At 43.7% G+C, this 24,258-nt stretch overlaps 1 protein-coding gene across 1 annotated transcript in view; it reads left to right on the top strand.

Annotated features, from left to right (window-relative positions):
* The window catches only part of LOC146817362 (CD109 antigen-like), a 469,596-nt gene that overhangs the window by 333,566 nt on the left and 111,772 nt on the right, over positions 1-24,258 (top strand). The window contains exons 20-22 of the mRNA XM_085610954.1: positions 7,483-7,596; positions 10,800-11,015; positions 19,419-19,563. Coding sequence (XP_085467080.1) covers positions 7,483-7,596; positions 10,800-11,015; positions 19,419-19,563 — 475 coding nt within the window. The remainder of the gene's footprint in view (positions 1-7,482; positions 7,597-10,799; positions 11,016-19,418; positions 19,564-24,258) is intronic.

Genomic DNA, 24,258 nt, shown 5'->3' with positions numbered 1-24,258 from the left:
TGTGTTTGGTGATGTTGGGTTCATTGTTGAGGGAGAGAATCAGCTGGGTGTTGTTTGTGTCAGTGACGATGTTGAGCCCGTGGTTCCAAACGAGGTTGCAAGAGGGGCCTTATAGACGTTGAAGAGGGTGGGGCTGAGGGAGGATCCCTGGGCCACTTTAAAGTTGGTCTCTGTCGGTTCCGGGAGGTAGGGAGGAAGTCTGACCTGCTGAGTTCTGCAAGTGAGGAAGGAGCGTATCCAATTTAGGGTCTTGCCGCGGATGCAGGCGTCGTGGAGTCTGGTGTTTAGGGTGCTGTGGTAGAAGGTGTTGAATGCAGCTGAGAGGTCCACTAGGATGAGTGCAGCCGATTCGCCATGGTCGATAAGAGAGCGGATGTCATCAGTGGCAGCGAGTAGGACAGTATCAGTTATGTGGTTGCTTTGGAATCCGTATTGGGAGAGGTCCAGGACGTTGTTAGCTTCAATGAATGCAGGGTATTGACGGCCTTTTATATGACCTTGGCTGCGAATGGAAGCAGAGAGATGGGCCTTAAGTTCTTGAGGTCCGTCGGCTCCATGGAGGATTTCTTCAGGAGGAGGTTAACTTCAGCGTGTTTCCAGTCGTCGGGCAAGGTGGCGGTCTCAAAGGAGCAGTTGATCGTCCGACGTTGTTCAGGTATGATGGCAGAGGCAGCTCTGTGGAAGATGTGGCATGAGCAGGGGCCTGAGGGTGCTCCAGAGTGGATGCTTTTCATGGTCTTCAAGGTGTTCAAAGTGTTGTCGTGAGCAGGATCCATTTGAGCATGGTCTGTTGGGTGGCGTCGCATGAGGGGGGATCTAGAGTGGTGAGGTGATTTTGGTTGTCAAAGTTGTCGTAGATCATCTTAATCTTGTGATGGAAGAAGGTGCTGAGTCTGTTGCAGAGGTCTTGAGGGGGTGGGATGTCTGTTGTTTCGCTGCAGGGTTTGGTGAATTCCTTGGTGACGGAGAAAAGCTCTTTGGTGTTGTGTGCGTTGGTGAGGATTCTGTCTTGGAGGGATGTCTTCCTTGTGAATTTGATGAGTTGGTGGTGTGCGGTGGTGGCTGCTTTGCAGTTGGTGTGTGTTTCTGGGGTTTTGTTGTTCCGCCATATCTTTTCAAGTCATCTGCAGGAGCGTCTAGATTCTTGGAGTGCAGGGGTGTACCAGCATGCTTTCTTGATGTGTCTTGCATTGGTTTTCTTGAGGGAGCTGAGTGTGTCGACGCAGTTTGTGATCCAGCGATGGAGGTTGCGTCCTGCTGTGTTTGCATCTGACGTAGTCTGTGGTGGGGTGCTGACGAGGGCAGAGGTGGGCTGGTCTTTGGTGACTTTATTCCAGCTTTTGCAGGAGAGGCAGTGGGGTGCTTGTGTATGGTGGGTTTTTTGAAGGAGAAGTGGATGCAGTGATGATCTCTCCAGAGGAGGTCCGTGGTGTGGCTGTAGGAGAAGCTGTTTCCTCTGGTGAAGACGGGGTCGAGTGTGTGTCCTGCTGCGTACGTGTGAGCAGTGACTAATTGTTTCAGTCCTATGTTGTCGAGGTTCTCTAGGAGGGAGGCAGTGTTTGTCATCGTGGTTATCCAGGTGGAAGTTTAGGTCTCCAAATAGGATGTAGTCTGTGGATGGGAGGGCATGGGGTGCAATGAGGTCAGTAATGGCATCTGTAAAGGGTGTGCAGGGCCAGGCAATCGTAGATAAGGGTTCCGCTGAGAGTCATTTTGGGGTTGGTATGGATCCGGAAGTGAAGGTGCTCCATGAGGGTCATTGTGTCATCCGGGAGAGTAGTTATGCGGAGGGTGCTTTTGTGATCGACAGCGATTCCTCCTCCTGGACAGATGGGGTGGTCCTTGCACAAGATCTTGTATATGTTGGGAATGGCGGTGGCGATGTCAGGTGCAGATTTGGCATTGGTCCAGATTTCCGTAAGGAAGGCAACCTCGGGCGAGTAGGTGTTGAGGAGGTACCAGATTTCTATAGTGTGCTTGTGTAGGGTATTTAAAAAAACAAGAGCGACCCATATGCCCATGTGAACTGGGTATTAACTTATAGTTAGCAACAAATGTTCACATGGAACTCATTTTCGAAAATAATCTTTTTTGATCTCACATTCTTATTTTGTGTTGGTTTAGTCAGAGGAGGGAAAGGAATAACGATAAGGCAGAATATATCTGCTGTAAAATAAATTGCAATAATACAATACAGTGTCATAAAAATGATAGGAAATGAGGGCTACTATTGGTTGACCGGTTAGGCTTACCTATAAAGCAACTGTGGTGAACCATTTTCTGAGTATGTTCATGCGAGGATGTACAATAGCATTTTGGAAATAAGGCTGGACCCCTGTCGATTGTTATGCCTAAAAGAGAATAAATAAGCGATGGCAGGATATTAGTGTGTTTGCATCATATCGACATACACCTTAGTGCATGGGTGGGTTCGATCATTTCCGACGACTCACCATTAGATTCAGATTGTCAAACGGCTCGTCATTAGGGGGTGCATAAGGAATTTGATCCCGATGTCTAAGGAAGGAGTAAGAATTGAAATTAATCAGGCTTGTCCGAAAAAGAATTGGTCGGATTAGCAGCATCGTAATCTGAGGAGTACTCACTGTGTTAGACTCATCTATTCTCATTCGATCGGCGAGTAGGAGATAAGGCGCTATACTCAATGGCATTCCGTGCACTGGTTGCCTTGCTTTCCAGATTCCGGAGTCGAAGTACGTGTAATAATGTCATGTGGGAGTGACTTGCATCAAGATCATGTTATTATGTGCAGGTCTAGTGTGCTGCCGCTAGACTGATATCCAGTTAATTCCCCTGTAGCGGTGGTTCGTTCCGCACAATCTGGAAATCCACACACCCAATAGAATTAGATTTCATTGAGGAGGCCGGTTCGTTTTAAAAGGTCTAAAGTGGCTTTGATATTGTAATAGTGGCTATTCAACATTGTTGGTCGCCATATTGGGTCAATTAGGACAAGTAATATACACTGGCAGTCCATACACCCAACAGATTATGATTTCATTGAGGAGGCTGGTTCGTTTTCATAGGTCCAGAGTGACCTTGATGTTATGGTGGGGGCTCGTCAATATTGTTGATCACCATATTGTGTCAATTAGGACAAATAATATCAGTTGACCATCCCCTTTGGTCATAAGTATTGGATAACCATTTTTATGTGACTGTAGCCAGTAGGGGTATATCTAACTAAGTACATAATGGTACTACCAATGGTCATATGAATTACATACCATATTGTGTTAGTCAATTATAAAGTTAAACTGCTGAGGTAGCACATTTGCACAGTTATTCCTCAGGTGATTCACAGTAGTCATTTAGCAATTTCAGTTTACGAAGCATGTGAGAATCTCAAAACCTTATACACAACACATCATGTATAGCACATTACAATGGTGGCATAATCATGAACAGAATTGAAGCAAGTAAGTGAGTATATGTACATGTTTACATTTGTTCATCTTGCACAAATACAATTGTTTGTCTTATCAATGTCAAAGGTCTGTTGAGGCAACATATCATAATGGTGACATTATTGTGAACAGAATTGGAGCAGGGCAGTGAATATATATACATGTTTGCATTTGTTCATCTTGTACATACACGATTTGTGATCTCATCATCGTACAACCCAAATGGGATTCTTTGTTGCTGTTGGTAAGAATGGATTTAATTACGCATAAAAGGCTCTGTCTCATCATTGGATCTAGAGCGTGTGCCGATACTGTGATGTGGTGGGTGTGTAATATTAGTAGCTGAGAATGAAAAACTTTCACCATTTCTCTAGGCTTTTGAGGCCCTCTCTGATAGAGTTGCACTTGTCTATCCATTTGCAATCTGTGCTTTGTATGATCAAGGACAAATCTCCGCCTCTTTGGGGAACCTTTCGTTTTCAATGATCTGCCAACGTAAATCATCAGCTGAGTGATACGGCTTTTTGCTGTCCAATCCGTGCCTTAACAGGTTGAGATGTCTGTCCAATGTATATTAAGTTGCATGGTCACCAAATGCAATAAATTGCATTGGAAGGCGCACAATTTGTGTGTTGTTGAAGAGATATCTTTATGTCTCCCTGTATGAATTCTTTGGTATTGGTTGTATATTGACAGGCAATATAGCTTTCAATAGTTCCTTGAATATACTCATAGTGTTCAAGGTTGGCCAGTGCCGTTTGATCATCTTAACAATTCTGGTACTGTGTGGACAGAAAGTGGTGACACAAATGGTTTTATTACACGGGGTCCTTTGTTTTGGTTTGAGTATTTCTTCTCGCGGGCTGTACCAAGCTCTTTTCATAGAGGTTTTGACTAGTCTCTTATGTTACCCACTTTCTCTTAATTTGCCACTCAGAATAGAACCCTCACAGAAAAAAATCTTCCTTTATAGTCTAATGAAATGGCCATATGGAAGTCCATCTTTCAGAGCCCAGGGGTGGAAACGTCCATATTGTAAGAGTGTGTTCCGTTCCATGGGTTTCCAGTATAGGCTTACAATAAACTCCTTATCTTTGTTCTTGATTTTCAGATCTAGGACAAGCATGTTTTCTTTGTACGTATCATAGGTGAACTTAAGAAATGGCTGACACATGTTCAGATATAATATGAACTGCTGGAGCATCTCTTCTGGGCCTTGCCATATCATGAAGATGTCATCTCTACAGCGCTTCCAGCATTTAATGTTTTCATTGAAGGGGTTCTTCATGGTATTAATGAGCTCAAGCTCAAAGTTACCAACATAGAGATTATCTAGATTAGGTGCAAAAATTGCTCCCATCAAAGTTTCTGAGCATTGTTGATGGTATGTGGAGTTATCCATGTGATTGGTCTTTAATGCAATCTCTAAAAGATCCGTAAGTGAATGCCGTTTGGAACATGGTGCTGGCTTTGAATCCAGGATTTTCCTTATGACCCCAATGCTTTCATTCTGGGGGATATTTGCGTAAAGTGTTTCAATTTGTAGGGAACGTACGTTGAGGAGGATGCAGTTGAGTTGTTTGTGAGCGATGATGTCCGGTAGGCTAGGAGATGCTGCTGGGGTGCGGAGGTGGGTGAAAGTGCAGCAGCTGTGAGCTGGCAGTTGTTGTTGCGTCCGGAGTTGAGATCATGGAGGGTGCTGGAGTTGTGGTGGATGCGGGTCAGAGGACCCAGGTCCCTGGCGCTGGTTGCGATCGAGTCGCGGACAGGCACAGATGGGTTTGCCTTTGGCACGCATTCGGTTAGGAAGCGCCCCTCCCGCAATTAAGTAGGGATTGTGGGAGTGTGGGTCAGCTGGAAGATGGAGGCGGGAAGGACACACTGGAGAGGGGAGGGGCCACAGGAACAGCAGCTGTGGGGGAAAATGAAGGAAAGACTGAGAAGTAAGAAGTGAAAAGTAAAAACGAAGGAAAAGGTGAGAAGTTAAAAGGAGAAAGATGACAGAAGAACAGAACAAAGGAAAGAGGAAAAGAGACACAAAAGGAAAAAGGCAAGAGAGGCAGAGTCAGAGTCAGAGCAGCAGAAGAGCAGAGTGCTGTCCCACTGGACCACCAAGGATGAGGCGCAGGCAGGAGCCTGCGGGTGGAGGAGGGCCTCGAACACCCTGCAATAGAGCTCAGGGGCCTCAGGAGGCAACTCTTAGTGGTAGAGCTGCCCAAAGGGAGAGCAGTCACACTGACCAGGTCAGTGGTCTTGCTCATTTTGCCGTGCAGCGCCCACTATTAAGTAGGGATCGGGGGAGGACGGGTCAGCTAGGAGGCGGGAGCGGAAAAGACACACTTGAGGGGAGTGGGGTCGCGGAGGCAGCTGCGGTGGAGGAAAACGAAAGAAAGAGTGAGAAGTGAAAAGTGAAAATGAAGGAAAGAGCGAGAAGTGAAAAGGAGAAAGGTGACAGAAGTGCAGAACAAAGAAAAGAGAAAAAGGGGCACAAAAGGAAAAAAGCAAGCGAGGCAGAGCACTCTCCCATTGGACCACCAGGGATAAGGTGCAGGCAGGAGATTGCAGGTGGAGGAGGGCCTCGAACACCCTGCAAAAGAGCTCAGGGGCCTCAGGGGGCAGCACTTAGTGGTGGAGCTGCACGGGGGAGAGCAGTCACACTGACGAGGTCAGTGGTTTAGCTCTTCTTGCTGCACAGTGGCCGCCATGATGTAGGGATGGGGAGGAAGGCGGGTCAGGTGGGAGGTGCGAGCGGAAAAGTACACACTGGAGGGGAGGGACCATGGGGGCAGCAGCGGCGGGGGAAAACAAAGGAAAGAGTGAGAAGTGAAAAGTGAAAAGTGAAAATGAAGGAAAATGAAGGTAAGAGTGAGAAGTGCAAAGGAGAAAGGTAACAGAAGGGCAAAACAAAGGAAAGAGGCGAAGGGGCACAAAAGGAAAGAGGCAAGAGAGGCAGAGCAGCAGAACAGCAGAGTGCTCTCTCACTGGACCACCAGGGATGAGGCGCAGTCAGGAACCTGTGGGTGGAGCTGGGCCTCGAACACCCTGCACCAGATCTCAGGGGACAGTACTTAGTGTTGGAGCTGCGCAGGGGTAGAGCAGTCACACTGGCCAGGTCAGTGGTCTCGCTCTGGTTCTCAAGCTCTGGTTCACCCTGTCTCACCCTAGATATTACTCTGTGATTTGCTCCAGTAAATGTCTGAAGTATTTCCCCTTCAAGCAGGGCAGGAGTGGCCGTATAAGGCACCGGGCTTTTTCCACGCGGCCAGAAGGGTGGGGGGCGATTTTCGATCGGTGGGGGATGGTTTTTCAGCAGTGCTTCAATATTGACCCCCTGTAACAAAAGGGTCAGCAGTGCTAAAGCGGCACAGAAATGCCTCTCACTAGCACCTAATTCCCTTCCTCTTCCCGGGGCCGGACCAGCTGTATTGCCAGGGCTGGTTTGTGTGCCCAGTCCCGCCCTGCTTTCAAGGGGGGATGTATCGGAACAGCCGCAAAATGTATGCAGGCTTAGGAAAAGGGTTTCTCTGCAGGGAAAACGTTTTCCCCATGAGGGTGAATATGCAGTTATAAGGTGCATGCGTTGAGGAGATAGCAACGTATAAAATATCTCATCGCCTTGCTCTTTATATGCCTTGAAACTTGCGAGTAGCGCAAAGTTCCAAGCGCACTACTGCCAATGTTTGTGAATTTGCAGAAAGTAGTAAATATGCAACCATCTGTAGCAGCAGTGTCTTGAGTGCACATTTACTATTTTATTTTTAGATCTGACACTTTAACCTTTGAAAGAGCTCTATGCAGTATTGGTAGGCGCCTGTTCATGACAAAACATTAAATCAAATGCATTACTTACCTTGGACAGAGTAAACATGTTGGTTTTCAGTAGTTTAAATCTGTTAACAAAGTTCTGCACAGCTTTTTAGCAAATACACCAACGCTGAAAACTATGCAGCGTAAAATGAACTGCTTCTCTCTGTCAAAAACAAGTAGATGGGTGACTGAGCAGTGACATTTTCGTCTTTAAAGTAAACGCTCTGCCCTGTTCTTCTCTTTACAGCTGCAAGTTTTCCAGGAATTCTATATTTCTCTGAATCTTCCTTATTCTGTAACGAGAGGTGAAGAGTTTATTCTTGAAGTGGTCGTTTACAACCAACTTGGACAGACACTGGAGGTAGAGTAACACTATGTTCTGTTCAATACGGATTCCTAACTTTCCTTTTCAGTTGCTCTAGCGCTACATTGTACTTGTAAGTGAGGACTATCCATAAACAATACATTGGTAGAGAGCCTTGTCGAATGATGGAAATAATTGCTAAGAAATGGAGGAGTTACGCTGTCCGTGTCTCACAGGTTCCAAGCCACTTTAGTTTAAGAGTCAAATCTAATGAGAACAAAGTTTATAAAGGAAACGGGCACCCCATAAGAAATAATTAAAAAATTGTGTTCAGCGTTATTTTATGATAAATAAGAAAAAATTGAAATAACTACAAGTATTTGACTGACACCCTGTCGAATGTTACTATTGTCGGACTTGAAAACTTTTCTTAAGGTTAAAGATCTTCCATAGGACAAGACAAGAGTACATAACTGCAGAGTACTGCAGCCATTGAAATGCATTGTGGCCTCAATGTTTCCTCAAACTTCCCCGCAAAAACTGGAATGGAGAAAATGTGCTATTATGGAGCCTGTGAGGTTGTATTTTTTGGTGCAAGCTTGGCAAATTGCCCTGGTCTCAAGTAATGACTTTCTAATTCTCAGCTATTGTTCTGATAGAATTGCTACTTTGAACAAAAGTCTTAATAGCTTTAAGACTTTTTCCTCAGGCACCATTCTCAATTGCTAGATGGCTGCCTCCAACCACAGATGTGAAGTTCCTCCCTAGCAAAGAGGTTTGTTCAGCTTTGTCATCAGTTTTAGCATAACGCTGATCGCCAGTCCTGAAGCAAATGCCATAGCAGGAGTTCAAGACCGAGATGGAGGCAACTCTATATTTTGACAGGCATTCTTCAGTGCAACAGCATACTGAGAAGCCTTCCTCCCCTTCATTACAGAAAGATTATGTAATTGGAGTGGGTGAAGCATGGCATTTTTTAAAACAAAGTTAATTTAAGTTTTACATACCAGGATGTACATAAAAGAAGCCATTTGTTGTCATCACATTCAGTAACTTTTCATAGAATCTGGATATAAGTTCCTCCAGCCTCTAAAACTTTGATGTGTCAGATTAATTTCATTCCAGAAGACAACATTTAGTTAATGTTATGAGGGGAATTTTAGAACATCAACTGCAGACGTTCAACCAGAAGAGTATCCACAATAGGGAGGATGCGAACGCATGACTGAGGACTGATATGATCGCATGATCGAAGACTGACTAGTGTCATAAGTGACAAAGGAGTTTGCACCTTCTTATAGATTCTATATGGCATGTAATTGCTAATCCTCTGTCCACAATAGCCCCGTATTTGGGAGTTTCCAGACTTTTTATTAATTTAGCTTCTAGAAGCAAGTGGGTACACCATTGACTAGTTGTGGAAGACAGTATATGCAGGTACAGGTGATCCACGTCCCATAGTATAACAATTATAGGGTGAGATTTACAAAACGTTGAGCAGCGCAGCCCCCCGCGAGGCTGCGCTGCTTTGCGCGACAGGGAGGGAGCAGTGGACCACCATATTTTCAAAGATATGGCTCTCTCCTCCCCTTTCCCTTGCGCCAGCGCTGATTACAGCTGCGGTGCGCCATGCACACACCTTAGCGCCGCAGCTCTAGGGTGTGTGCATGAGTCCAGCATAGGTTTTGTAGACAAAGGGTATAGTATAGGTTTTGTAGACAAACTATTCCTGTACAAAATACTATGCTCGACACAGAGGAAAGTTTTCCCACTTTGTATGCATTCTGCACAGTGCAGCAAGCATACAAAGTCGGAAAAGGAAGGAGAAATAAAAGCATTTCTCCTTTCTTGCACCTAGTTGAAAAGGGCGCTGTTTTCTCATGCTAAACCCAATCTACTGTTTTTAGCAAATTGGATTTAGCGTGAGAAACCTTGGTTGGTTGCATGGGAACGCCCATGCATCACCCTTGGTACTCCCCCATGGCACAAAGTAACGCAAAGTAGCGCATCACTTTTATGATACAAACATGGCGCAAAAGCTTAGTAAATCTCCCCCATTGTATTTAATAGGGTCCTGATAAAATGTCAAAGCCTTACATATCAGTTTTGCAGCAAAGTAAGGCACTTTCTGGTTATTTGTGTGTTGTGATATGGAGTGTTGTAGTAAGAGAGGCGCCCGCAACAGGAAAAAATAAAATGATAATAACGTTAAGTTATTTTATTTTTCCTTACACTGCTGAAAAGCTGTGGGGCGATGCTCCTCTACCTTAGCGGAGGAGCCACCACTAAGTTTTATATAGTTTTGTATAGGAATTTGTGGCAACAATGATTTTAGAAAACAATCCCTGTAATGTGTCTGTTGGGGATTAGCCTATCCCTCATTCTTTTTGTACAGCTCCTAATATCTCTGTTTAAGAGATAACTATCCTGAGTAAATTAATCTACCGGTAATATCATTCTGAAGGGAGATTCCATCCTGTCCTTGCATTCCTGCCCCCACCTTCTCACACAGTCAGAAGAAGGTGAAGGCAAGTAAACAACTTTGTTTGACCCTTATGTTGTAGATATATTTGTCAGTCTCCCATAAGGGCCATTCTTACTTGACTTGGGTCTACGAATACAGAGCCATAGAAATATTTAGATTTGATTTAACTATAGATCCCTCACTTCCCCATACGTTTTCTCTACAAACCAAATGGAAAGGTGAGGAGCAGTTTATGAACACAGGGAACAATTTCATCTATGGACAACGTGTCAGGGCAAACCTTTGCTCATATGAGGAAGTTATATTTTTGGAAAATTGGGCCATATATTCTAGAAGCTAAAATACACTGTTGTATATTAAAAGGATATAGCTAGTGACTTCGGTGTTTCAATGGCTTATAAAGGAAGTTTACCATTATCCTCGTTCCTTTATATGATCGTGATTTCCCCGGTGGCTTGCAATATCCTTATAACGTACAGCAGAGAGTACTTTATCCAATAGTTAACAAATATGTGAACATATCTATCTTGTGCATCCCATTCCCTTGCTAAACCTTCTCAAAAACACGTACAACCGCTGAACACGGTATAAGTTCTGGTTTAATTGATTTTTAAAACAGTTGAACCCGTTATAAGTTCAGGTTTAATGGATTTGTGATCTACTGGTGCATGTTCAGGGCTCAGAGTTGTAAGAAACAGTGGTGTTGGCAAGCACATGAGTGTTTCTCACTTTGTTCTAGTGGTTTTGAAAGGCAGCTTGTACTTTCTCATTGCAGGTTACAGTAACACTAGACCTCAGTGATTCTTTCGAAATAACAGGCACGTATACTGCCGGAGCTGAACCAAATCTAAGGAAATCATCTGTGCCAAGCCAGTCAGGACGAATTGTTCTCTTTCCCATAAAACCAAAGGGGCTGGGTGAGATTACCTTTACCGTGAAAGCTACCTCGTCAGCAGCATCAGATGTAGCGACCGGAGTGGTCTTAGTAAAGGTAAGCAGATCTCCTCTTTCCTTCCATTCCTCCTTTGTCATCTTCCAAATATCTGTATTAAAATTCCATTACATTAGAAAGTGTTCTTTTTTGGACAATTTCTTTCCTCACTATAGTATTTCACTGTTGCTGATCCAATGAGCTTGAGTGCAAAGTGCTTCTATGAATTATACAACTAAAAACAAACTTATATAGCATAGTGGTAATTTTTGTTGTGTACAGCTAAGGCTAATTTTTTTGTCACTGTTTACCAAGTACTTTTCCCATGATTCCCACCAAGCCTTCTGGGATTTCTCCATGGCTCCTCTCCACACTCAGTTTTGTCTCAAATGCCCCGCCATCCTCCCCTACATTTGTTACAGGCAGAATCTCTACTACCCTGTGTTCCTTCACCTACCTGGCCCGCTTCTTCCAAGCTGTGTTTCTATCCTCTTGCAGCCACCACTTATATACCTTCCTTCTCAAATTAACTGTCTTCCACCTCAGGCATGTGCCCTTGTCCTTGGATTCCCTATCTTGCAGTCTCTGCCCATTGGAAGAAGCTTTGGGGCCCATGCATCAAGATAGGCTTTTGCGATTCCTTAATTGCGATTATTAAAATCGCAAAAGCCTATGCATGTAGAAATCGTTAAAAAAATAGCGGTTTCTGAACATTCCTTAATTGTGACTCGCAAATTGCGAGTTGCAATTAAGAAATATCTTCCCATTCATTCCTATGGCCCTAGGGAATTGCATTTGCAATTTGCGAGTACCCAATAGGTACTCGCAAATTGTGCATGCAAATTTCAAGAGTGCAAGGGCTCCAAATGGATACCCTGTTGAACTCCTGAAATCTGCATATTAGTACATGTTGCACACACACATGCCCCAAGGGCATGTGTGTGTGTAAAATGGAACTTTGAAAAATGCACTTTACTGCATTTTTCAAAGTTTTTGAAAATTACCATCAAGTACAAATTGATGGTAATTAGCAACTCCTATTAGCGAAATCCCTACATTTTTTATTTCAATGCATTGCATTTAAGGAATCTCAATTTGCGATTCCTTAAATGCAATCGCAATTTGAGTAATCACAATTTAGAGATTACTTAAATTGCGATTTTTGCATTTGGGGTGATGCATCCCAAATGCAAAAATACCAGTCGCAAAGGGGCAGATTCTGAGAATCTGCCCGTTTGCGACCGGTTTTTCTTTTGATGCATGTGGCCCTTTGTCTCTATCATCACTACCGTGTACGATACTGCTTGAGGGATGCCATCTGACCATGCCATTTACCCACATCTTACCCCATGCTTTTGCACCTGTTCACACACCAGGGCCAAGTCCCTCACAATGTGCAAAATTCATCCCATGGACTTCTTAACTGACAAATTCTCTGTAGATCCTCGGCCCAAGGTCTTGACACCCATAGATGTTTGCAAATCTGCAAGGTCATTTGCAGGCTATACACTTTCCTCGCTCTGCCAACTTACTGCCCTCTCCTGGTTACCTTCATTCTCTGTGATTGGTGGGGCTGGATGCTCATGTTCTTTCAGTGATTAGCATTATGTTCTAAACTCAGACCCTGTTTGACTTCTCCCTTACCCTGATTCAGTATCAAGAATTCATCTTCTTTGCCTGTAACTTCTGATGACAGCAGTGTCTTCACCACCTCTAACTTCTGTTGCACTCCAGTCTTGGTGTGTGCCACTTTCTATGTGTCCCTGGTGTGTGGTGATGATTCCTTAAACCTTCCATCTACATTTTACAAATCTCTATGTGACCACTCCTGCTTCCCATCCCACGTCTGCAGCATTTTCCCCCTATGGGACCCCGACCCTCAACTGCGACCAAAGCGTTGCTGTGCTCCTCCTCTACTGAAGGGAGAAGCCACACAACAATACCACCCTTCTGTGACTGCTTGATCTCAACTGCACTACACTGGTACTTTGTGCCATTCCCAGAATTTAAATAGCAGCCCAATAAATCTGCAGCGTTTCCTAGCTTTTACTATCAGATGGCACCTGTAATGCATCCGAGAGATTTCCGTGCACACATTGTGGTATGTAACAAGCCTGTGACACAACCTATGGCATGTCACTGACGCTCCACCCAGTTCTGTTCATCCTCAAACCCCCTAGGTGGATAGCGCTGTTCCATCTTCCTCCATTTGGGGCCATCCTTGAAAAGTATACTAGAGCCAGAAGTCTAGGAATGTGACATCCTGAGCAAGCAAAAGGGTGAAACCTTCAATCTATCACCCATGTTTAAATTTGCAATTTCTTTGACAGGAAAGAATAATGCATTTTTGTTTTTTGAAGATTAAGTATATGTAGGTTTCATGATAGCAGCTTTTAAGACAGAGGTCTTCAAACTGTGGGCCTTCCCCCCGGGGGGTCCATGGCCGCATATTTTAAATGTCTCAACAAGTACTTGTAAATGAAGGTGGCCTGGAAGCGCAACTTTGTTAATGTGGTGCATTTCCAGGCTGTCTTCACTTACATACAGCCCTTGAAGTGCTTAAATAAATCTATGGCAACTGTTGTCCAGAGTGCCAGAGTACAAAACATGGTTAAAAAAGATCAAAATATTTTGCAAGTGTCTTGTTTTTTCACTTTCTGTTCCCTGCATATAAAATAATTTAGAAACCTTAAGTGAAATATAAATTGAAGTTAAGCTAATTGGTTGGAAATGCAGTCATTTATGTAATGAAGTTCCACTTCTTTAATGCGATCTCTGAAGATGTGCGGTATGGTTACTTGTGTATTTATAGTACTACGAAGCACATGCCCTTTAAGGTGAGTTGAAGATCACATTCTGAAGAAGAGCTTTCATCAACCAGACCTCTGGGGCTTAAGTGTAATGACCCAGGGGAAAGAGGAAAGTAATAAGATCCTTGGTTAGCATCAAAGAGCAGGCCCATAGAAAGGGGCTTAGGGGTGGTCATTTTTAGGTCTCGCCTACGCAGCGCGCATGCGCTGCTTAGGAAAAAGACCTTTTGATATTGACACACTTTGCAGGCAAAAACGTGCACCCGTTGCATTGCTTTGAATGGCAGTGCGTGCACGTTTGGCGATTCCCTTGTGGAAGCGAGCTTTCAAAGCATGTGTTAATTACAAACCTATGGTTCCTACTTGCTCCCACAAGGGAATCATGCGCAGGCCCCCTCCTCTCTCCCCTCCCCCTGCTACTTTTTACTTTCAGCGCGAGGGTTCCTCTGGAAAGGTAGTGTTATGCCTTTTAAATGCGTGGTTTTTTTTTTATTTGCCAAAACTATGATAACAGGCTTTCTGTATGTAGTCAACTACGCCCTCTGCGCTAGTTAAACATCACTTTGATCTGCGCCTCTTCTCCTCACTTCCTCTGCCACGCTGCGGTTTCAATCATGCTGCGCTTTAATCTGCGCCTCGCTGTAACAATAGCTTCTTTCTTTGCCTTTACCTTCTCTGCTACGCAAGCAGCGTGACACGGCTGCAATTACCATTCAATTCCATATGCGCCTCAAAGACAGTTGCTCCGGTCTCTTAGCTAGGGAGCGCCCACTCATAAAACAAGGGCCCTCACAAGCAGAACACCGTATCCTGCTTCAGTTCATGCTCTATGTGGCAGCATGCACTTGCCTCTCTTCACGCCTCTACTTTCACTTTGATCTGCGCCTCACAGTGGCAGCTGCTTCAGACTTTGCCTTCACTTTCTCCCCCTGTGAAGATAGTCTACAATATGTGCTTTTCCGTCTCTGTCCACAGCAACGCTGCCTCACTTTAACGCGCTGACACTTTCTCCACGGTGCATATCACGCTTGGGTTCCTCCCGCGTTCAGCCACACTGCCCTTCCGAAATTTCCTTTAATTTACTGCTTGTTGCAGTAGCCAGGGGCACTTTTTCATAATTAGGATTACCTAATAAATCAGTCACGTCAGAGAGTGAATCAAGTGGAGGTTAAAGCGTGCTCGCAGCTGCAGAGCACCTGGTAACAGCCAGGGGTAGCGTGAGGGGGGCTCCTGCGAGGAGGCGTCATGTTGAGATGGCCCCCTGCTCCTCAGCACATTTCACCCCCAGGCCCTCCCCCAACTCACTCATCTCCAGTAGTTTGCTGATCTGGCAAACTGCAGCTTGCTTTCCTCACCGTCAGGCATCTCAAAGTCCACCAAATGTGTACTTTGAGAGCTGAAGCAGGGGGTTAATATATTCCTGAATTTCTGGGGATTTGAGAATCATTTCACACATTCTGTCGTTCAATCACCTGTCGCTTGCCTTTACCCAGATCTTAATTTTGTGAAAGTTTCACGAACTAGGGCAAAGGTGACCACTTTACTCAGCAAACAGCATTTACTGCCCAACCCTTCTGTCTTTTACGTAAATTAAATTTAAAAAAACGACCACAATGTAAAGCACTGATCTTCAGTTGCGGTTAGACCCTTGTACAGCTTCCGGACAATGAGCCTGTCTTGCTTGTCTCATACTAGTTGAGTAAGGAGGTATGGACTGGTGGGCACTGTACATAGCGCACTTTAGGCTCAGTAAGCCCGGTTTAAAATCCCCCAACTATCATTAACCAACCAGTGTGATCCTCGTCAAGTTATTATGTTTGCCGACCGGCACCTATGTTCTAATAGTTGTGAAAAACCGGCAGTGCCTCTAGTCAAGGCGGGTCAGTCATTCACGCGTTCCAGTTGTTCGAATCTATTACACCTCCCTGTCCCAAGTTTGGCGCTGCAAAGGCAACAGAACGGCCTTTCCTGTGAGGCACTAATCCCTCTAAACCAGTAATGTGCTGGCCTGTTATTGCACCACAGAATGCAGTTTACATAGCTCAGTAATTTCCAGCCCTGCATGCAGCCTGAATTTAGCAAGTTCACCCTCAATGCTGAACCACCTGCATATGCCAAATTAGTTGCTTTGTAATATTAGCAATATTTTTAACTAAACGGCATTCTTGTGTTTGTGGTTTTACGCGTGGATTGCTTCTGATTTAAACCTTGAATGTTGCTCTGATATATTTCTCTCTAACTCCCTCTTCCTCTCTCAAAGTTTACCTATGCCTGCCACACTTAACCTCGGGGAGCTGGGAAAAGTGGCAGATACAATGAGTGGCATTGAGCTCTCAAAAGTGGGCTCCAAGGGCGCAAGCAGTGCAGGTAAATGCCCGGGGGAATAAAAGGCCTGGCAAGCCTCATTCACCATCTTCACCCATCACCAACATACCTCTCAAAAAAGCAGCAGTATTCCTGTTCACTTCGTTATTTTTAAAAACCTTGCCGACAATTAACTTCACGAAGTTGGTTACTTCAGAATAACATGAACAAGAAGAGAAAAAAAAATCAATGTCTGGTGTTGACTGCCAGCCTCGTCTTTGTCAATGCGTTTTTTGTAATGGATTTAGCAAATATATTTTCTAGGCACTGCTGGGCCCTTAGGAAAGTATTTAAAAAAAATGGCTAAAGGCAGAATTGAATCTTAAAAAGCCCAGATTGCTTTAGTGGTCCACAGCCCCGAAGTGCAGATATGCTTCTAGTGGAAGAGCAGAACTACATCACCCAGGAGAAGTTAGTCACTGGGTCAAGTGGGATGACCCACTAACCATGCTGCAGTTGGCGGAAGGTAAGTTGTGAATGACAAACCAATGGATGAAGAGGATTGGCTGAAAGTCCCAGTAAGTACAACCATTGAATATATCATTTTAGTCAACTAAAAATGCCTTGAAAAGATGCCAACCCAAAAAAGTGATCAAGGTAAGCATAAAAAATGAACAGTTTTTTTCAGGGGACATCTCTCCTTTTGGAAATATTGTGTGAAGTCTACAAACATAGTAATTTTAAGGGCATAAGATGTAAATGTGTGAACTCTGCACAACTTATCTAGGAGAAAATCTAGATCACACAGAATAATAGCAAAAAACTGTTATAATAGACAAACCGAAGCGCATGTCATCAACACACCCTACATTAATGGGATTCAATGCAGTCAAAATATAAGCTACAAAGTTTGTAAATATGAACCACCAAATTATCTGTGACTCCAACCTTGATGCTTTCACCTTTAATTAGGGAGCCCTAAAAGCTTGGATGAGCAGGTCTCAACCGGCTTAGCACTTACCATTCTGGCAAGTAACCAACTGATTAACAATTTATCCCTGGCAAAAGCATTGGCATAGCCAATAGGTCTCGCCTTTGGGACCTTATAAGTGTTTAGTTTGCAACACTTGATGTTGTTGCACCAAGGAAATTGTGCTGGATAACTAAACACTTATAATGCTTGTTACATTTATAAATGGGCAGAGACAGCTTCCTCAGTGAGACTCTCTGAGGAAAGTGACGAGTAATTGAGGCTTGATTTTTTAAGTGCCTAGTGGCACTAGGGCGAGGGTTCTAAGAGAACACCACAATCCAGTTTTGGCTTTCTCACTAGCAAAAAGGGGATGGGATTACTTTTTCCTTGCTACCATTATGCTAGCATTATGGCCAAGGTCACTCTTGTGTACAGGTAAATGAGTTCAAGCAGCACAAGGTGAAAGATGAGACTTTTCCCCCTTATCTTCTTTTTTTATACAAAGGGGCAGCCATCCTGCTTTGGGCCTCAAGCAAAGGGGTGATGGCCCCTTGGAGTGGGCAGAGGAGACAGCCTGCTTTATAGGGCTGGAGGTATCATTATCCCTTCAGGTGCAGTCGCACTAGCACCCAGGGGTGTGAAGGTCCAACTAAACCCAAGTTATGGCTATTTGTTGCTTGCATTTTGGACATGTACACCTTTCAAGAATGTGGAAGACTTAATTGTCTGCACATGTGACTATGTCTGGGTGAGAACAGATGTTCCCCAACCCGACAGGCTGTTCTAGCATGCTTAGAAAAGAGGTCAGCAAGCTCTGAACGGTTCCAAGGATAATATTTAAGCCGCCTATGATCAACTGTCAGAAGATGCTGAAAGATTAAAAGGGGCAAGGTGAGAGGCGTCACCAATGTCTAGAAATTGCTCAATGGCACCCAACATTGGGTCTTTCGCAATTTCAGTTCTCCATGGATATTTGGAGCTGGTCAGCATTACAAATTTTATGTGTTTTGTGGGACCAGAGGATATCATTGTGAATCTATAGTTTCATTCAACAGTAGAGAGGCAGTAAATCCACCTTTCTAAAGTTTCTTTAGTCATTTTACTGGATACATTAAGAGCCACATACCACTGCGATCCCACGATCTTCACTGAGCATTCTCAACATAGCAACACAAATGCTTTAGTAGTGCCAAGCCAGCAAACCAAGCTGGCTAGGTCTGGCATTTACACTGACGAGCAGAGTTATTCATCAATCTCAGCGCTCAGGCTGGATAGGGTAGCTAGATTTTGCAAGTGTTTTAAAAAGATATAGTCACAAGGAAGAAACACATAGAAAAGTGTTGCAGCTGTGTGAAGTTCAGTTGTAATAAATTACAAATGTAAAATATGAAAATGAGTCAGAAATATTTATTTTTCAGCATGAGTGGACACATAACTCACTTTAAACCTATTGTAACTCTATCACTCATGCTATATGCCCGGTTTTGAAGCAAAATGAATTAGTTGGATGGCACCATGGTTATTAGGAAAGGGGAGAAAACATTGATCTAGGTCTTGATGTTGGAAACAGTCGACTTTCTAATTATGAATAGAATAATTGACTGTTAAGTATGCAATGCTCAAGCAAGCCTTCATCCTTTACTTTCAACAAGAGTAGCTTAATCAGTCCATGTTGAATACCGAAACATGTCCTATAATATCGACAACAAACAACTTTGAGAGCATTTAGCAAGGAAGACTAAAAACGAGTTCCTGTGGTGGAAATCCAATTTTAGTGAGCTGGTACTGCCATTGCCACTTAATACATGCTTGCTCATCAGGCACTGAATGAAGTACTTAAAATTGGTTCGGGGGTGGTACTGTTCCTGAGAAAGGAGTGTAGATTTTAGACGGATCAAAAGTGGAAGAGTCAACAAGACTGTTTCTTGTTGCCCTCACACATCCCTAGGGATTAGAGTTTTGGAGCACAGGCACTGGAGCATTTTCCGCTCCCATTCCCCACCTTTTTTTGACACTTGTAAAATTGGTTGTTCAGCTCTTTTTCACGCTGATGTGTTTAGAGTGTAGTTTCTACTGCAATCAGTCTACCTGGCCCTTTTGGCTTGGTGGTTACAAATTTCCATCCATACATGCCCGGAAGCAGTCAAATCCTTTACAGAACTAAAGAATTTTTCTGTAATATTTTGTGCTACAAATCTTCTTTTCTTATCAAGCTTAAGTTGTAAATTCATTGGAATCATTTAGGTGAAAATGTTCATTAATTCAGCCAAAACAATTTGTATAAATGAATAAGGCTTCCGGGTGTTTTGTTATGCGGTTATATAATGCATTATGTTCTAGAAAATGAGAACAAGCTCACATCTGTTCCTTTAACAGGCTGAAGGAATCCAACAGTTTTATACAGAATCCGTGCTGCTTCAGCTATCTGGGAGTACAACGCAAACAGTGACGAAAAATATATCCTTCACTTTTCCCAGCAATGTGGTTCCTGGCAGTCAACAGGCATATGTCACAGTTGTCGGTAAGAAGCAAATGTATTTATTTACTGCCTCTAAAATTTCTGTTGCATAGGTAGTGACGTTTTTAAAGTAGTTTATTTAGGTCAGTTTAGTGTTTCTCCAACCAAAAAACAGTGAAAAGCTCCAACCACTGAGCATTATGGTAACTGAAAGATTGGGGGACCATTTTTCATGCAAAATTGACATAGACCAGTAGACAACCCCCAATTGGGTGGAGCTGTAAGTACTATTGTATGAATCCATATCTTCGATTTACCATATCTGTTTTGTTTCATTCACTTACGTGTAGAGGGGTCACAAGTAATCACTGGGGCAGACTCGGTATTAGTCTACAGTGTATGGTGCAACCATCGCTCAGTCTGTCCTTCTCTGGTCTTGGTCTCTGCCCCATCTTAGCAACCTCTGCTACATGTAGAGTTTGCTAGTTTTGGCAGGTGTCTCCTGCTGCCCTTCCCTACTGCTGCTCTTAGCTGGATATGTTGATGACTGATTGTGCAGTGAAGGCAACACTGTTTAAAAAATACATTGCCTTGCAATGCAACATTGTTATGCAAAGCAATTGTTGTGCAATGGAACAATGCTATTATTTACAATGCCACAAATTATGCAGTGGAATTCCATACGATGAAACAAGTAATATAGTAATAATATTCAAAGCAATAGTGTACAACAACGCAAAAAACGATACACTTCAATACCACACAGTTCTAAACAAATCTACAATGCAATAATACTGCTGTACAGTAGATCTGGTGTATAGCTTGCATTGGCATAATATTGGTAATCCTTTACATTTTTAATAACATCTCTTGTAGACTGTCTAAATTCACACACTCATCCAGTTATTCATTCAATCCTCTATGCACTCACACAACCATTAATTATCCAAGCACCTAGTCCTCACTCATACTTTCATCTATTCACTCATTCAGTTGTTGAGACTTTCTTACATTCAGCCATAAGATGCAGAGTCACATACACAAAAACATACCAATCGATAAAGAAGCACTTTCACTTATAAAATAGCTAAGGTGTATTGGTCTTCAACGTGCAATAACATCTTTTTTGTGAAATCTAACTGAATTCATTACAGCCAGCAGACTTTAACTTCTGTGTTTTCATGTAGCATATTACAGAAATATTTTATCAGGGTACTAAAGGTTTTGTGAAACATTCTTACAAACAAAATGCAATAAACCAGAACACAATTATTCAATAAATGTATCAGTGAACCAAACTGTAGTTGTGAATGTTAAGGTACATTGCCCTTCATTGTTATTCACACAACACATTCTAATTGCATATATTTAAAAATAAATAAAGGTGGCAATATTTTACAAAGACAAGAGGTCAGAAAGATCTCAGTCAATGAATAAAGAAATTCAGGGACTATGCAACAGAATACAAGTTTTCTCCTATTTTGTTCATCCTTTTCTTACTGTTAATTGTATCTGCACTGGCATCAATATTATTTCAGTTTTTTAAAAAAAGGGAAAAAAGGCACTGGGCATGATGGACACTTGTGGGGAAAGGAATCATGGATAGGGCTAGTTCTAGAACCTCCCAAATACCTACCACAGCAGCTATTGTGGAGGTAAGTTGCAGACTATTTGCACTGCTATGGGTCACTATTTAATTTTCTGTTTGTGGGTATCTGGTGCAGGAGAGTCAGTTTATGCCATTGAGCTCAGGAAGACGCTGTAACCAAGTTTCCATGACAGCCATCTGAGATTGTGCTTCATAAACGTTATTGCAATGGTTTTATATATCATGGTATTGCTAATGGTATGCTTTGGACTAGTTGACTTTTGTGATGGAGTAGGGACATTGTACTGCAGTGTCAGCTCCCCAGCCGAGCTATCTGCATATGTTTTCTGTTGTGCTTTTATTTTATTCTTTTTCTCTTCTATTCAAGACAGCAACCCTAGGGAGTCCACTTGGTGCTTTGTGACTTGTCTAACAGTTTGATTCAAAGAAGCAAGTTTCACAGTTACTCCAGTAAAGAAGCTTTTAATGTTGTGTAGTTCCTAATAATACATTGGACCTGCACATTTAGACAACATATACCACGGAACTGGTGTCCAGACTGATTCCAGCCACCCCCAAAGGATATGTTAGCCTTTAGACTAGCTAGCTCACAGTGCCACCATAAGCCCCCTAACCTTACCAAGGAACGAATAGTTTCTGGCAACTATCAAACATGTCAACCCTTGAGCCTTCAGGGATCATGGAAAGAGTACAGTATTTTTCGCTCAGTCAATAGTGTTCACTTAATATCAAAGAGATACACAGAATAAACAATGAAGACATTTTCAATAAGCATTTATTGAACCAGCGTCATTCTAGTATAATACATTTGCTGCGACAATCATTAGACAGAAACCGATGTATAGGATTACAAGCACCAACAGAGTAAATAAAAGGTAGAATTCTACCATGGAGCTAAAACAGTGAATATATCCAGACACATAGCTACATGAACGTAATTAAGTGTACTCCTAAGATGCAAACCCTACCGAAGTGTACCTAGCATGTATGTGGGTGTAAAGCCAAGAATCCCCTAGGAAAGAGCCAACCTCATTACCAGATGGGAGAGAATGAAGGACCCCGTCTTGGTCTCGAGTTGGACACCCCACAAGGGATGTCAGAAAACTGCATTCTGGAGCTTCTGCAGGCTGAACTCAGTGTCTAGTGTCAGCGTGGAAGCTTCTCCTCTGCCTAGCTAGTGGTGGTATGGGTCTTTTATACCATAGAGATAGCCTCGGGGTTCCTTACATAATCGATATGTTGTGAGTATGATTATGCAAATGAGCATTGAACAATACCTGCGATTATGCAAAGTTGTTATTTTGCCCTAGGATTACGATGACCAAGACTTTTACACAGAGTATGTTCATGCTGTTAGGTACATCACGTGCAGGGACTTTTCTAAGAATCCTCATGCATAATAAATTAGGCTAGTTTCAAGGTAACCGATCGACATTTATTCAGCAGATAACTGGTTACAAGGTTGGTGCTAGAACCGTTATGCAGAACAAGGTAGGACAAATGTAGGTAAAAGGCTGTGTAGCTACCTAGGTGTTAGACCTGGCATCTTTGGCGTGGTTACCCCTGACTTTTTGCCTCTACCTCCTGTATTTTTGATGCTATGCTGGATTTCGTTTTTGCTGGTTTAGATGCTTTGGGCACTTTGCCACTGCTGATCAGTGTCAAAGTGCAAGTGCTCCCTTGGTAAATTGTTATATTGATTGGTTATCCATGATTGGTATATTTGTTTCACCTGTTAGCCCCTAGTAAAGTGCACTGCATGTGCCAGGGCTGGTGATTCAAATGCTACTAGTGGGCTGCAGCACTGATTGTGCCACCCACAGGAGTAGCGCTAAAATGATGTCTTAGGCCTGCTTGCAGTGCCTATGTGCAGTGCAGGACTGCCATGTCGACCTAGCCAGTGCACCCACTGACCAGGCCTTATCCTTCCCTTTCTGTACATGTCAGGCATCCCTATGGTGGCCCTAGGTAACCCCCCAGGCTGGGTGCAGTGTATCTGAAAGGTAGGACATGTACTGAGGTGTGTAACATGCCCTGGTAGTGAATTACAGCCATTTTCGTTTTTCACTGCTGAGAGGCTATCTTGCCCATAGGATAGAATGGGGAAGCTGTTTACATGCCTATCTTCCCATAAGGTCAAGATGGAAAATCCAAGTTTGGTATCTCTGTGTTCAGAATTTAATTCTACATCTTTTTAGCAAGATGGTTTTTAAATTCACTGTGTGAGAATAGCACTTTGTAGAAAGTAGCTATTCTCCTGTTTAACCTACCTGTGTGCCTGTGTGCTGGTTGGCTGACTGGTGTCATGTGATGGGCCAGGTGGCTCCAGGAGCCTGGATGAGTCAGCAGCAGGGTGAATAGGGAGATCTGCTTTAGATGGGTGGGAGGAGTAGTCCCTGGGTTTGAATAGGGCTGCCCCTGCCAGCACAAAGCTGGCTCTACCCCCTGCTGGCCAGGCTGAGGACTCTGCCTCTGCTGGCACAAAGAAGGCTCCACCTCCTGCTGAGCGTCTAACGACCCTGCCCCTCACTCTGAAAGGAACCAGGTGCTCCAGAGCAGAGCACACCCAGGAACCAGTTTGAGCAGGGGAATCCCCCCACTGGAACAAAGAGAGACAAAGACTTGGAGGGGTATAAGAAGAGGAACCCAGACACCTAAACTTTAGATCACTTTGGAACTAAGAAGAAACCTCTGCCGAGGAGAAAGCTGAAAAGGACTGAAGAGGAGAAGACTGCCTGCTTGCTGTTTTGCTTTGCTGCCAAGGAGAGGGGAAGGACTTTGCTGTGTCCCCTTCTTTTGATTCTGATCTCCAAGGGCCTGAGAAGAGCTGGCTCCCTGTTAAGAAGTCCCAGGAACAAAAGGACTTCACCACCAGCTCCCCTGGAACTCTGCTGAAGGAGTTCTGACCTGCCTTGGAGTGCTTGCCCAGTCTTGGGGCCTCATGAGGTCGTTTTGCTGTGTTTTGGGAGCTGGGAAGCAGAAGCGTGAAAAAGAGTAACTGGTACCCAACGCATCATCCAATTGCGTGTCGCAAGAACGAGAGTGCGAGGAGAATTTCATCGCGGCGTCATCGCAGGACCCAGAATCCCCGCATCGCCGAGTGCGTCGAGCATCGTCCCGGTGCGAGAAGATTCCTGACGCTGCGAGGG

The sequence above is a fragment of the Triturus cristatus genome, chromosome 6, assembly GCF_964204655.1.
Source record: "Triturus cristatus chromosome 6, aTriCri1.1, whole genome shotgun sequence".
NCBI lineage: Eukaryota > Metazoa > Chordata > Amphibia > Caudata > Salamandridae > Triturus > Triturus cristatus.
This window is presented reverse-complemented; position numbering and strand designations above follow the sequence as displayed.